General features: G+C 34.7%; 1 protein-coding gene across 1 annotated transcript; it reads left to right on the top strand.

Moving 5' to 3' along the window:
- Nucleotides 1-1,952: 1,952 nt before the first annotated feature.
- LOC145095402 (auxin efflux carrier component 4-like) lies at nucleotides 1,953-6,004 on the top strand. The gene is made up of 7 exons (XM_079033292.1): nucleotides 1,953-2,901; nucleotides 2,986-3,219; nucleotides 3,303-3,534; nucleotides 4,314-4,399; nucleotides 5,480-5,637; nucleotides 5,740-5,816; nucleotides 5,938-6,004. The coding sequence occupies exons 1-7, from the start codon at nucleotides 1,953-1,955 to the stop codon at nucleotides 6,002-6,004; spliced, it is 1,803 nt and encodes a 600-aa protein (XP_078889418.1).
- Nucleotides 6,005-16,213: the final 10,209 nt, after the last annotated feature.

Raw genomic sequence — 16,213 nt, 5'->3', positions numbered from 1 at the left:
TAGAAAAAAATAATAATAAATAGAAATAAAAAAAAATTATATGTCCACGACACTAAAGTTTCAAAGCCCAATTCAAATCTAAAAATCGCATCTAATTAAGCTTTACAATCAACTTAACAAACTTAACAAATATACGTTCATGGTTTCAATTTTGTGAAAACTATAAATGTCAATAGAAAATCACAATCATGCAAACTACCACTCTTGTTTTATGTACATGTTGATCAAGTTATTGGTTCACTGAAACATTTAGAAAAAATAATAATAAAAAGTCATTGTGATGAGATTGACGCTGAGTCATCGGAACTAGTACACAGACTTTCACCTCAACAATCAATATGAAGACATGTTGGTTTTTTATTCACATCAGAAAAGTTAAAGTCGTTGAATATTACCGATGAACTAAAGGCAAGTCACTAAAATATTGAAAAGATGTTACAAAATGGGAATATCTCTGCCATCAATGATGATGATTTATTCAATGAACCAGAGTTTTTACAAAAAACTACTAACCAAAATAATACAACTAACATAATATTAAGTTTATTAAAAAAGATAAACACATATCCAATTTATTGTGTGACCACACAAAATATTATTGATTACTCTCATTATATTTACATCATCAAAAGGAAGCTTTTCAAAACTAAACATTTTAAAATATTATTATTTATTTGTTATCTACTATTATTTGCTATTTACTTGTCTCAAGAGAGATTGAATGCTTTGGTTTTTTATTTTGAGTGAATGAGTTTCTTGAAAATATTATTATGAAAGTATAATAGATCAATTTTCTTTAAAAAAATGTTAAAAGTTTGATATTTAGAAAATTGTAATGTGTCGATCTCTTTTCCAAAAGTTGCTTGTAACATTTTTATATTATTAATAATGAATGAACAACAATGTGTTGTGTTCAAGTAGGGAATTTGTGAGATGTTTGTTGTCAGATTTAAGTTTTTAATTTTGAACGATTAAGAATCTACTTAATTACATATGACAAGATTTTTTTAGGGTGGTTCAATTTTATTTTCGCACAAGGCCTTCAAATTGTCAAAACTAGACCTGATTATCATATTAGTTTGACATTAGTTTATAACCCATGGAAACCATGGTTACAAAATTAATTGAATTTTTATAATAAAAACTCAAAATTATTAATCAATTATTTTAAATAAATTATTAATTACGAGATTTTTTAGTTATATAAAATTATAATCATTGATTTAAATAAATATGTGAAATTATATCACTTTATAATTTGTATTAATTTAATTTTAATTTTTATTCTAATATTATTATTTTAATGTAATTAAAATGAGAAATTTAAATTTTGAAATTTGAAATGAAGAATCAATAGGTTGACAAGTGTTATGCATTAATTAGACATAATAAGATTACACATGGCAAAAAGAGAATAACATATACATTAATTATAAGACCTAATAAAATAACATATATCAAAAGGAGAATAAAATTGTTTTTTTATTAGAATAACATATGAAATGCCTCAAGGAATACCAGTAATACGCCACTCGATTCTGATGAAGTGATGATCATGTTGATCACAGTGTTACGCCACTTACACATATGAATAATAAGTTAATAACCAATTATCCAATCCAGATCTTTCTAATTGGTTCTCAATGCAAACACAATATAGGCCAAACCTCAACAGGTAATCGATCACTAACCAAAGAGTCTATAAAGTTGAAGTGTTATTACGTACGCCATTTATTAATTCATTAAGAAGTCAAAATTACATAAATTTCCAAGGCATTTTGCAAAAATAATTCTCTTAGTTCTATGCATGGTCAAAACCTCAGTCAATCACACGTATACAGAAATGTGAACAGTCAAATTCTCTCCCCTCGTTACATTAATATATGTACACTACTACACTCAAACACACACACAAGCTAAAACTATATTTTGTATTTTCTCAGTGAATAGAAATGATCAGTGGACATGACTTTTACACTATCGTGAAAGCAATGGTGCCGTTATACGTCGCAATGTTTCTCGCTTACGGCAGCGTCAAGTGGTGGAAGATCTTCACCCCCGACCAGTGCTCCGGCATCAACCGTTTTGTCGCCATTTTCGCTGTCCCTTTGCTCTCTTTCCACTTCATCTCCATGAACGATCCTTACACAATGAACTTCCGTTTCCTCGCCGCCGACACCCTCCAGAAGATCATCATGCTGCTGGTGCTCGGCCTCTGGGTCAAGTTCACCAAAGCCGGCAACCTTGAATGGATGATCACCATCTTTTCACTCTCCACCCTCCCCAACACCCTCGTGATCGGGATTCCCTTAGTAAGTGCGATGTATGGTGATTTTACAGCATCACTGATGGTTCAGGTGGTGGTGATGCAGTGCATAATTTGGTACACTTTGCTTCTTGTCTTTTTCGAGTTTCGTGGCGCGAAGATGCTGATCATGGAACGGTTCCCGGAATCCGGAGGCGACATCGTTTCAATAAAGGTTGATACAGACGTTGTTTCTCTTGACGGGCAAGATTTTCTTGAAACGGCGACGGAGATCGGAGATGACGGGAAACTTCATGTCATGGTGAGGAAATCTAACGCTTCAAGAAAGTCGATTGGAGTCGGATCTCTTTCAGGAGCTGAAATTTACAGTATAAGTTCATCGGCTATCCAAACTCCGAGATGTTCTAATTTCAACCAATCGGATTTCTTCTCCATTACGGGGTTTCCCGGCGGCCGGCTATCAAATTTTGGCCCGGCTGCGGATTTGTATTCTTTTCAGCCGTCGATGGGTCTAACTCCGAGGCTGTCAAGTTACGAAAATGACCCTGCTCCGGTATCTCCCAACATGAGTTCTTCAAAGTCTGGATTGTACCATGCAACACGTGACATGGGTGAATCTAGGATTTTTGCGGAAGGTACGATGTTTACTAAAACATGTTTTTCAGAAAGGAGTTACATTTTGCTGTCTCAAAAGTGAAAACATAACGTACATTTTACAGGCGCAAACACGGAAACTTGTCTGAGCGTTACAAAAGGCCAACAAAACAAAGTGAGCCATAACGTCCAGAAGTTTCCTCGGAGTTCTAGTGCGCCGACGGCAGCTTACAAAGGCGGTCAATTACGTACTCATGATTTCCGGGAATCGACGGAGCACTCATATCGCCGGGATCAACATGGAGCTAAGGAAATCCGGATGTTGGTCTCCGATGAAACGCCGAATGACAATACCAAAGGTAAATAAATAACTAATCGTTCTTTCGATGTTAAATTCTAATTCCATGGAAGTGCTGAATTTGAACGTGGATGACGGAAGAAGTTCGGGGGGAAATAGGTGGAGATAAAGAGAGAATAAAACTGGGTTTGGACTCTGCGGCGGCGGAGCACAACCCTAAGACGGTGGCAGTGCCGGATGAAGGATCTGCAAAACAGATGCCGGCGGCGAGTGTGATGATCCGTTTGATATTGATGATGGTTTGGCGGAAATTGATTAGAAACCCTAACACGTACGCCAGCATCATGGGTCTAATTTGGTCTCTTGTGTCTTTCAGGTAAACTATTACAATTGAGAAAAATAGAATTAAAACAATTTTATTACTAACTAAGACAATCTTAAGTGTTTGTCTGTTTAAAAAAACTTTTTTTTAAAACAGTTTTTTGGATGAGAAAAAGTAAATTTTTCAAAAAGCTAAAAAATCATAGCTTTTTAGTTTTTTAACCATTTTACTTTTGAAAAAGCAGTTTTTCGCATCCAAACACTTTTTAAAACCAGCTTTTTCTAAAAGCTATAAGCTAATAAGCACTTTTCTTAATTAAAATTTACTTTTGACATAAAAAAGTTAAACCAAACATACCCCTATTATATGAGTTAATTTAAAAAAAAAAAGTTAGATATAAAAATATAAATATTTGAAAACTTAAAATTTATAAAAAAATAAGAAAAATAATGAATTTTTAAAATTGAAATTCTTTTTTTTTATATTTTAAATGTAAAAAAAATAATTTGAATAAATTAACAAAATAAATTAATGAGTTTTAATTTGGTAATTTTAAAATTAGAAAATAAGTTAATTAATAAAATTGATATTCATTTATTATTACATTTATAGTAATTATTACATTAAAAGATTACGTGGAATTTAATAAAATAAGAAAACTCATAAAATGACATATGAAAAAAATTAATTCAAAATAACCAAAAAATAACATTTAGCAAATTGAATGAAATGTGACTTGTGGAAAAAAAAACTTTCATTTATTAGAAAGGATTTAATCGAGTATTATGCTTTTTTTAGATTTGTAGTATTTAGTAATTTTTGAACTCGATCAGGTGGCATGTGGGAATGCCGAAAATAATAGGAAATTCAATATCCTTGATATCCAATGCTGGTCTTGGAATGGCTATGTTTAGTTTAGGTACGTAAGCTTTTTTCCTTTTTTTTTTTTTTTTTTTTTTTTTTTTTTTTTTTTTTTTTTTTTATCTTTTACTAAAATAAACAAAGTTGTAGATCACTAATTATATTGGAAGTGAACTTTTTTGGAAATTGTTTTAATATGACATATTTGCCCTTATTACTACTACTACGACAATAAATGTTGTTCTTGACTTTACAAGATTTTTCTAATTAAAATATCTAAATATTTAATCAAAAGTTAAATATTTTGGATAGTTTCTCTTTTGAAAAATTAAATATTTTCTTATTTTTTTTCCTACAAATCATCTTATTCAATTAAATAATAACACGTGTAACATTTAATGATCATTAAATAATATTTTAATATATTAATATGATACATGACATCGTTTAATTGGATAAGAGGATTTGTATGAACAAAAATAAAAGGATATATTTAATTTCTCCCTTTCTTTTTTTATTTATTTAATTACCAATTTTAGTTTATATATGTTACAACTTACAATCAATCAAATACTATAATTAAATTACACCCACATATATCTTAACTTATTGTTAAATTTTGTCACTTCAAGTTTTAATGTTTTTACTCAATGTGTAGGACTTTCACAGTTATTGTTAAATATTGGCCCTATAATTAAGTTTTAATATTTGTACTCGATGTCTTGTACTTACATAGTTTTGTAACACAATAGTTGAAAGATGCACCAAAAGTTTCATATTATTTCGTATAGAGCTAACCGAAACCTTTTATTTAATGCCATATATTTTAGTTTTGGTTCATCACATAAAGAAGCAATTAATTTATGTCAACAAGTCTCGGGTCTAACGGAACACAATAAATTAAGTTGTCGGCTTTTTAGCAACAACATGTTGTCGTGCTAATTGCCTCCTAAAGTTGTATACGTATTTGGTCATGATCAATGTAAAGCAAACCCTTATTTGAAACAATTTGCATCTTACATTGTTTTCTATAAAAAGTAAAGATAGTTATATAAAAAGGAATAAGAATACAAAAATGTGTGGTGGGTTTAATTAGTTAAAACTAAAAGAAGGTTATGTTTTCTGTACGTTCTTTAAGGTTTGTTTATGGCGCTTCAACCTAAGATAATAGCATGTGGGAGATCAAAGGCTGCATTAGCAATGGCTGTAAAGTTTTTAATAGGACCGGTGACAATGGCAGTAGCAGCTATCATAGTTGGTCTTCGTGGTAACCTCCTTCATGTATCCATCGTTCAGGTAAGGAATACAGTGTTCATCATTAGCATCTTTTTGTTTGCATGCAAATATTTCCATAGAAATAAACTTGCAGTGAATTACATATATATTCTTTGATGATAGGCTACACTCTCCGAAGGAATTGTACCCTTTGTTTTTGCTAAGGAATACAATGTTCATCCAACGATTCTTAGTACTGCGTGAGTACAAACTTTTAATTGTCATATATATTAATGGGTTGTATTATTATTTTTAATATATTAATTTGGATGCTTGCTTTTTATTATATTGATAACCCGATATAAAATTTCAATGTTTCAGGGTTATATTCGGAATGCTGATAACAGTACCCATAACTTTGTGCTACTACATCATTCTCCAACTCTAGTCTCTAGGATTAAAAAACTTTTATAGGCTTAGATATTTGAATTGACGAAAACAATACAACATTTACTAGCTAGAACTAGTTTTTAGTTAAGATTATGTTGGAATGATTACATGATTCACTCTAACGATTTTTTTTCACATCACCACAATATATTTAAATAAAAACAAACAAACAATTAACAACTTTATGCCATACATATAAATGATTCTTTTTTTCATATAAAACGACTGTATTAGGTGAATGATTTTCATTTTGATAGTATCTTGAAACAATTAATGGACTACTTAATGTACATCACAAACTATAATAAAAAAAATATAGGTTGGTAAGATAGCGGTAATAGAAAATTTACGAAAAATAGCAACCTGCTTTAATTTTGCTATAAAATGGAAATATAATTTGATAATTTATTTCTTACCCATAATGGCGACATACTAACATTTGTTTACCAATAATAGTAATGTACTTTGTTTTTTACCTGTAATAGCAATGTACTTACATTTTGCAACAAATGTGGATTATGGAAATTGTAACTTTTTCTTACACATTTCTATTAATGGTAAAATAATGTAATTTGGTTGCTGTTATAGGTAACAAAAATATAATATGTTGCCTATATTGGTAAATGAAGCAAAGTATGTTGTTATTTGTTGCCCTAAACAGTTATATTACCAAACTTTGTTTCAAGGCTCCAACTACAGTGTCTTCATTTGCATATAAAGATATTATTGGTCTTCCCGAAGTTAGAAAGGCATATTCTGTCTAGCAAATGACAATGTAACATCCTAAAAATAAGACCCAAAAAAATCATTTTTAAACTAGTAAAACCAGTATTCCAGAAAGATCATTATAAGATCCAGATAAAACAAATGAGTCAATCATCACATCATGTTAGAGTTAGTTAGGAAAATATGGAACGAGGTGGTGTGTGCTCTGCAATCATCCCGAGCTCCTCCTTTTAAAAACAGAAGTACCTGAAACATAAACTGAAAATCGTAAACTCAAAGCTTAGTGAGTTTCCCCAAAATACCATACACAACACATCATAATTAAATAGTTATCAGTTATCAGCAACCCTGGGGACTACTAGCAGTCCCAGTGGGCTAACAGCATGCCCGGTGGGTTATCAACAACCCTAGAGACTATCAGCAGTCTCAGTCACATACAAGCAACATAACACAATAATAACAGCTAGACCCAGCTGGTCATCACATATACAACTATTATACCACACAGCAAGAGTCACAGAGACAACTAGCATCCTACATATATAATTTAGTGAGTCGGCATTGGTGCCTTCGACTCATGAGCACCTGAAGAAGGCTCACCTCGCATTGCCGAATCACACAGACGATCATTGGCTACTGGCTAACAGATCCGCGAACTATCAATATCAAAACAATACTCAATTAACAATTGGGTTCCAATCCCTAACTATAAATCCATACTCAGGGTAAAAAGACCATTTTACCCCTAACCTAGCTTGGTCCAAGACTAAGGCCCAAACTCACAATCTAAAAGGCCCAAAAGCTAAATAATCAACCAAGGCCCAAGTATGGCCCAATTTTCCAAATTGGACCTAAACCCCTTACATGGGCCTTACCCTAAAGCCCAACCATTCTTCCTAGTCCAAAACACTTATACTCAAATGGCACATTAATAACTCAAACACCCAAGCCCATACGAAAGCCCAAAATGCAAAGTCTCATCTGATTGAGTACGCCCCGCGTACTTAGTGGGTACGCTAAGTGTATGCCCAAGAAACTCAGTACGCCCCGCATACGAGGAGGTACGCCCCGCATACTAACCCTGCCCACAGCCAACCCAGAAAACGTCTTAATCCCTTAAGCCAAGACGTTTAATGCTCAGATCTACATCCGAAACACGCCTTAATCCATAAAGCTTTTAACTTTGAGCTTTTGCATGGCTCAATGGGTCCCAAATCTAAGTTCTTACTTTCTAACTTCATCAAAAAGGCTAAACCACATGCATGAGTTGATCTCAACAACCAATATCACATTTTTACGTTGGTGCTAGTCGGTATGGTGCTTTTGCTATCGGTGTCGTTCCTGGTAACAAGTCTATACGAAACTCCACTTGCCTATCAGGTGGTAATAAGGGAAGATCTTCGGGAAAGACTTCCGGATAATCACATACAACCGGTATATTCTGCACCTCTTTCTTTTCTTTCTTAACATTGATTACGAATGCCAAGTATGATGCACATCCTTTGGACAAACATTTTCTGGCTTTCATCAGGGAGATGATTCCAGAATTCATTTTGCGTTTGTCCCCGTACACCATAAATGATTCCTTTCCGGGTGGTTTTACCCTTACTATCTTCTTTCGGCATTGAATCTCAGCATCGTTGGCGCTAAGCTAATCCATACCCAAAACGATGTCGAAACCGTTTAACTTTATGGGTAATATCTCTTCATGGAATTCGATTCCGTTCAGGTCGATGACGATGTTCCTAATACGATTACTAACAGGTACGAATTTGCCACTGGCAACTTCTACAATCAGGGCATTATCAAGTTTTTCTACAGGTAATGCTAATTTTCCACCAAATTTATGCGACACAAAGGAGTAGTTGGCTCCGGAATCAAATAGTATATTTGCAGGCAAACCATTTACAAGAAAGGTACCTGAAGCGACGTCTGCTGCCTCCTTCGCAGCCTCAAGAGTCATCTGGAAGGCTCTCGTCTTCGGCTTCGGTGGTATGTTGGGTCTTCCTGCCTCCTTCTTCTTCGGGCAATCCTTTGAAATGTTCCCCTCCTCTTTGCACTCATAACAGACCTTCTTAGTGAACATGCATTCGTTGGCATAGTGCACAGGCTTTCCACACTTGAAACAAGTGACTCTTTCATCACATTCCCCTGGTGCTTCTTCTTGCATTTGTCGCACCATTTTGCTTCGGTTCCTCCTCCTTTCAAACCAGACTTCGAGAATTTACCCTTCTTACCGGACCTTGAGGATCCGTCAAATTTCCTTTTCTCTCCCACCTCCTCTCTCTCCAGACCCTTCTCTCGTATCTGGGTCTCCACATTCTTAGCAGCCCAGATGGCTGCTTTCAGAGTGGTAGTTTGCTTGACCATTGGACCGAAGTCCGCTGGTAATCCGAGGGCAAATTTTTTAACCTTGGAGAGTTCAGTTGGGACGAGGTGAGGAACAAGCTTCATTTTCTCAATAAAGCTTGCAGCGTATTCAGTAACGCTCATTCTTCCCTTCTTCAGATTCTGGAACTCGTTGTTGATCTCCAGAAGATCCTGTTCGGAGCGGTATTGCATCTTCAACCGTACCATAAAGTCCTCCCATGACATCTTGCTTGCTTCACCTTTGGGCATTGAATCAGCTAGTAGCTTCCACCAGCTTAGTACTCCAGATTTCAACAGAGGAATCACGAGAGCGGTTTTCTGCCTGTTGCTACACTTGCAACTCTCAAACATCGTCTCCATCTCAGAGATCCAATTCATGACTTCCACCGGTGTTGGGCTTCCAGATAGACTCGGTGGTTTGGATGCCATAAAATCCTTGTATTTGCATCCACGTCCGTCATTCCCTCCATCCTGGTGGTTTTGCCTAACTATCGGTGGGTTGGCTTGACCAAAAGTCCCACTGTAGTTTCCTTCCTCAATCTTCCTTTCGTTCAACTTGGGCTGTTCGATCTGAATAGTCGCTTCCTCTCGATTTTGCTGGAGCAAACATCTGGTTTCCTCCATTTGATGATCCAACATCGCCTGGATTATCGCTTGCACTCCGGCCATCGTTATTGGCTCAGCAGCGGCTTCCGTAACCGGTATTTGCTCAATCAATGGAGGTTGGTTTCTGTCCCCATTTGCATTCACGTTTCCGCTACGTGTCCTTGCCATCTTGATCTATACACCGAATAAGGTGAATTTAGATATTTATTTAGGATAGACGTTTAAATCATCCTTATCACTCCGAAAAGTTTATATGCTAGTTCAATATCGTAGTCGTACGTTTAGAATCCTAAACACATAAGGTTTCCAGATCCGGTTGGCAACAGACCATAGATCCGAACAAATAACAGCATATCATGCACAAGGCATTTAGCACATAAAGGCATTTTAGGCACAATTCCTAAAATAAGCTAGTGCTCACACCTCACAATCATCGCTTAGCATTCTAAGTTTAAGTCTAGAAATCCTACAAATTCCTAGTTCGCTTAAACTAATGCTCTGATACCAACTGTGACATCCCCATTTTCACGGCCAAAAAAGACCGATTTTGTTTATGCTTTGTTTGAAAATCATAGTAACATTTTAAATAAAAGTGTTGCGGAATTTGTCCCAAAACAAAATATGATAAAGATTTATCAAAAGCATTTCCAAGGAAATGTATTTCATTAAAATACTTGGGATGTCATGTTTGATATAGATCAAAAGCATAAACAGTACAATATAAGCCTTACTACATTATTTCGTATCTACAGGACTATATCCGTAATCCCTCATCCAAAACATCACATCTATGCTCATGCGTCACTACCTGTAATATAAGAAACTGAGTGGGTCAGGCTAGTGAGCAAAATCTAACCGTGAAGGAATGGATTTCGATCGCATTTCTCGAAGATTAGATTCTTGAGCTACTACTTAGAGTTAGAATTAGATTGCTAAGAAAGATGTATTAGCATAGTTTTTCAATGAATTGCATTGTAAGGACAAAATTTTTTCCGCAATAAAATAAATTTTGATTTTATATTATTTATTTATCCTTGCAATGGCATATATGAAATATTGATGTTTGGATGTTTCTACTATTAGCAATAATGGATTTGATTCTTAGTTATGGAAATGTCGAAAATTTAACAAATAGGGAGAGTTTCTCATCGCCCAAGTTTCAATTGGACAGAAATTTGGAATCACGCAACTTGGTTGCATGATGAATAAGAAATTTCATATTTGAAAATTAGACTAATTTGTTGACAAAGTGTCAAGTGAAGGACTTGGAGATCGAATACACAAAGTTGTGTGTTGATCAAGTCCACCATAAGAGTAACAATGATATTCGTCATGATTATACTTACAAGATTAAGTGTAATTATGAATTGATTGAAAAAGTTTAAACCAATAGCAGAACGAATAAGAAGAATCAAGTAGGCAGAAAGATAAAAGTTTCTCCATTCTAAGAAGAAGGGAGAGTAGCTTTTATGCTTTATGATAGGTCTTAATGATTAAGAACCATATCGCAATTAATCCTCTAAGTGAGTCTTAGTACAATTGTATGTGTAAGAAGAGGAATCAAGAATTAAAGAAATGGTTAAATTAAGAAGTCAATCATACTTCGTTCCAAAACAAGTCTTAGATTTAAGATTGTGACATTGAGTGGATAAGTATTAAGAAGGTTTATAACATTCATCAAATGTGGAAAGTTGTGATGTCTTGGATAAGGCAAAGACCAACTAGGACCAATTTATGAAGTGTTTTGATAAAAGCTACACTAACTCTTGAATGTTTGGTTGTCAAGAAATGGTTATTGACAAGAGAATCTTATATGTCAAGGAGTCAGTGGGAGTCTTATGGTCTTGAAAGGTTTCAAGAACAAATCAAATAAACCTTATCGATCATCACTAGCACACGAGTTGAGGTTTATAACCTATCGTGTTGACATTATTTTGTTTCTGTGCCATTCCACTTGAGTTAATTATGCATGTGAGTTCTCATTTTGAATGCATAAAAGGCAAGGACCTTGATCAATGGAAAGTACATTGATAAGAAAAGGTGAGCTGCTTAACTACTTGGAAGACATGGTGGGCAGCTGTGCTACCATAAAGGCAAGAAATCGAGATCAAGAAAGTTCGATCCATATGAGTTTGAATTTGTCGTAAACTTTGGTTTTGACAAATTCACATGGATAGAAACAAATACACCATTTAAATCTAAGTGTCATAAGATTTCCTCCTTCATGAAAATGATTGTGAGTAAATGCTTTCACTAAGAAAGATTTTAAGAAGATAGTGATTGTAAAATTGCATTCTCGAATTCGATTATGGTTACGGTATCCCTTTCCATAATTTGAATTGTGAGGTTTGGCAATTGTTTAGACACACATATGAACTATCTAAGCAAATGTGTATAAGTTTAAGAGGCCTTGATAAAAGATTATCAAAGCATTAAGTATTAGAAACATGGACTTAATAAATTCAATAGGTATTGTTCTTCTGGAAGTTAGTTGTTTCTGAATACATGTCGAAGCTAGTGGGAGAATAAGTGTTATGTTTATAATAATCATCATGATAGTGGGAGCATAAAAGTTATGATTTTATGATTATTAAGGCACGTATTGCAAGTTGGCAATATTAATTATAGAAAACAAGAGTCATTCTTTGCAAAGTTGTAAGGAAGGAATAGTTGTTTTGCTATAATTAAGGGAGAAAATATTATGCTTCATTTCAAATCTAAAGGTTTAGGTTGAGAAATGTTAATAAATTTAGTCAAGGGTACATAGTGTGTTCTTAAAATTTCGATTATGATTACGGCATTCCTCTTCACAATTCGAATTTTGAGAACATAGCAAATAAAACATTATGTGTCGTGTCCCATACGCTTCGGGTATAGAATCGATTGCAAATGCTTTAATGATTGACCATTCTAAAATTTTTCAAATGTCTAGCGCATTTAAAGGGAAAAAGGACTAGAATCCGTTTTGTCTAAAATAATTAAACAACTATCAAAGGACAATCCAAAGTTCGATAAAGATTGGTCGCTTGTGAGTAGTTGGAAGTATAGTATTGGAAAATATGGAAATGTTTCCATATTGGATGGACCATATCGACATTATCATGAATAGACAAGATTCTATTAAGAATAAGTTGTCATATGGAAAATATGGAAATGTATCCATATTGAGAATTGAATATTGAAAATCTATGTCTAGATTAGAAACTTTTATGCAAAAGGATGTTCAAAGAATGTACTTTGAGTGAGAGACATCACGTCTAAGGAATTGTCTTGTAACAATCCCCGATAAAAGACTTTGTAATATCATTGGCAATAGTCTTTGTGACTTTGGTACAGTGACATTACGAAAGAATAATTGCATAAAATGTTAGAATCTAGCATATTTTATAAGTAACAAGAATTTGATATTCTTACACTTATGGAAAAGGATTTGGAGTTGTGAAATGAGAATGATTGGAAATGTGTTCAATTTGGTCTATTTCACAAAGTAAGAAACCATAGGTAAACATTGTGTGCATGCTAGGAGCATGGGACAAGTGTTGTAATTCAAGTAAGAAGTTGATTACCCGAAACGACAAATAATGAGTAATCGATATGGTGATAAATAAAAGGTGTTTTATTTATACTCAAAGGTTTGAGGCCATATGGGATTAGTATTATTCTTGTGTTTCACATTTGCATGTTTTGACTTCCAGAATAATTGAATTTATTAAGAATAATCGAATTATTCTAACGGGCCACAGTCGTTCATATGTTGGAAGTAGATATGAATGAAGACTGTCGTGAATTGGTGTGTGGATTGTCTAAAAGAGTATTAGACATAAGCAAATGGTTGCTGCAACGTTCATGAGTGCTTATGAATATAATTTGAGCATTGGATTAAACCCACGCTCACTTGGATCACTCCATGGATTGTATCACGAGTGATTGGTGAGACGATAACATCTTATATTCTTGAAACCGAGATGTGTAAGTTGTATCTTGCGAATCGGTTGCACATTGATAATATGTAAACGCACTAGTAACTTAGTGTTATAAAACATATTATTGTGTGTGATTCGGTGAGTGAGTGCAAGCGAGCATTGTATCAAAGTTTATCCGTTCCTTTTATCCAAAGAAAGATAAAAGCGATATCTTTAGGCCCCTCGATGGTTTAGTGATGACAAACGTAAATGCTCGGCCGGGCTAGGGCTAATTTGATTTGTTCAATTAGTCAGTCGTCATAAAGCGGGAATCGAGATATAGTACAAAGAGAATGATTTGAAATCATATCTCATATGATATCTAGAATGGAGGAATATATGATCCCTTATCTAAGGACACGCGTATCTGATAGGATCAGAGTTGACTGTGGTTTTGGAAAGCTACGATTGCAGATCAGGATCTGAAGTCGTACGCAGTATAGTTGTTAGACTTATCCGAGTGGGAGACTATTGGATTAGTGTCTAAGTCCATAACTATTTTGGTATGTACTTGACCCGATGGTGCATGGTCCTTTTGGGTTGCCTTCACCAAAGCAACTTGACTGGAGAAATAATAGAGAAAGAGGTTATTATGATTTATTAATATGTTATAAGAATAATATATTAAAGGATAAATCATATTTTTTTAATTAATATTGGTCAATAATTAATTAAGAATTAATTTTGTGATCAAGTGTAATTAATTAAACTAGAGGGGCTGAATTGTAATTATGTGATAGTTACAAAATAGGGCAATGGTTATCCTTGTTAAAGGATGGACGAATTCAAGGATAAGGATATCCTTAAAATCGTCCAAGGTCCAAGAGATAGGGATTTTCAAGGCTTATCTTATGGTTGCTTGATGGGCAAGTAACTAGATAAGGATAAGGACTGAAACCCTAATCTCAACCCTATATAAAGACCCCTAAGGCCTTAGGATTTCGTGCACTTGATCCCTAGAGCATCTAGGGACGAATTCTTATACCTCTCCTCTCTCTTTATACCTTCTCCATTTGCTCTTGGTGTTTGTGAGCCATTAGAGGCACTACACTTGTGTTGCTTGCTTTCAAGACTTTGGGTTTAAAGATTTAAGTTGTTATTACAATATAACAACAAGAGGTATGTAATCTAACCTTCTTGGTTAATTTCGAAAATAGCAATCATGATTAGGGTTTTAATTATGTGTTCATAATGTTGTGTATCTAATAGTGAAAATATAGATCCAATGCTAGGGTTGCATGTACACATAGGATTGTTTGTATAAAACCCATCAGTTTTACCCCAACATTTTCATAGATATAAAATACATATACAGTTTAAATCATTGAAAACATGTAAAACAATGTTCATCCAGCATAGATAGCAAGTATTCAGGTAATATGCACACATAGCACGTAATTTATATAAAATACTTCATATCTATGTGTAAGCTGAAAGTAACTATGCACTCACTTGAAAGGTGGTGACTCAGCACTCGGACAGCGCTTCAATACTCTCAAAACAATTTTCCTTCGATAAAACCTAGTACCAATACCACTAGGGTTTAGTCTAACGATAACCGCGACTAATTAATAGTCTAGCTATTATTATTATTATTATTATATAAGCGTTAAATAACACTCAATATAACTCATAATAATAGCCCAAATAATTATTTTAAAGACCTAATAACATTACTATAATTATTTGAAAGCTATATTAAAAATTGTGTAAGCGTAACTCACTTACAGCGGATTTTAAAGAAAACCGGAACTTTATTTGGAGCAGCGTTTCGAAACCGAAAGACACTTTTTCTCGGGACTCCGGGAGCCTCGGGGCTTCCTTTGGGAGCTAGGGGGTTTATCTAGGGTTTAGGGGAGGTTAGGAGCCCTAGTGAGAGAAAGAAACTAGAAAGAGAGTGAATTTCAGAGTGAAGAATGAGGCTGCCCTCGGCCCCTTTTTATAGCTACAAGGCCTCGGACGTACGCTAGGCGTAGTTCGGATAAGGTTACAGGTGGATCCAGCTGGCTCGCACTCGGTCTCGTACGGATAAGGGCGAGGGTATGTGGGGCGTACTGACTTCGGACGCAGCGCGTAAGCGAGGGCGACGTGTCATCATCCGAAGCGACTCTGTGTTCAGCAAGCGACGGCCCTGATTGAGCCACGTCACCACCTCGCAACAGATTTCGCAAATTCATACTCCGACTTCTAAAAATTATAACTTTCACACACGAGCTCCATTTTTGACGTTCTTTATATCCACGCGAAGGTGGGAACGTACTCTAAAACTTTTGTTTAGACTCCGTCGACAAATTTTGACTCTATTTTAAAAGTTATATTATTAACAGGCCGAGAAAGGATTTGTCCGTTAAATTCTCATAACTTCTTCATTCGGCGTCCATTTTCGCCCATCTTTTTCTCGTTACACTACTCTTAACGAGATCTTCGATTCTCGTTCAGGTCGTGTCGGCTAAAAACCGCTCGATCTAATATTCGAATTTCGGGTTGTACACTGCTAATTCGAAACTTCGAAAAATCATAATTTCCTCATACGAAGTCAGATT

The sequence above is a fragment of the Lactuca serriola genome, chromosome 3 (genome assembly GCF_051521515.1).
Source record: "Lactuca serriola cultivar US96UC23 chromosome 3, Lser_US96UC23_V15, whole genome shotgun sequence".
Lineage (NCBI taxonomy): Eukaryota > Viridiplantae > Streptophyta > Magnoliopsida > Asterales > Asteraceae > Lactuca > Lactuca serriola.
This window is presented reverse-complemented; position numbering and strand designations above follow the sequence as displayed.

Excerpts from the sequence above, each read along its gene's own strand:
- LOC145095402 (XM_079033292.1), top strand. The coding sequence starts at position 1,953 with ATGATCAGTGGACATGACTTTTACACTATCGTGAAAGCAATGGTGCCG. Across the intron at positions 5,638-5,739 it reads TTCATGTATCCATCGTTCAG|GCTACACTCTCCGAAGGAAT; the intron begins GTAAGGAATACA and ends CTTTGATGATAG. Across the intron at positions 5,817-5,937 it reads CCAACGATTCTTAGTACTGC|GGTTATATTCGGAATGCTGA; the intron begins GTGAGTACAAAC and ends TCAATGTTTCAG.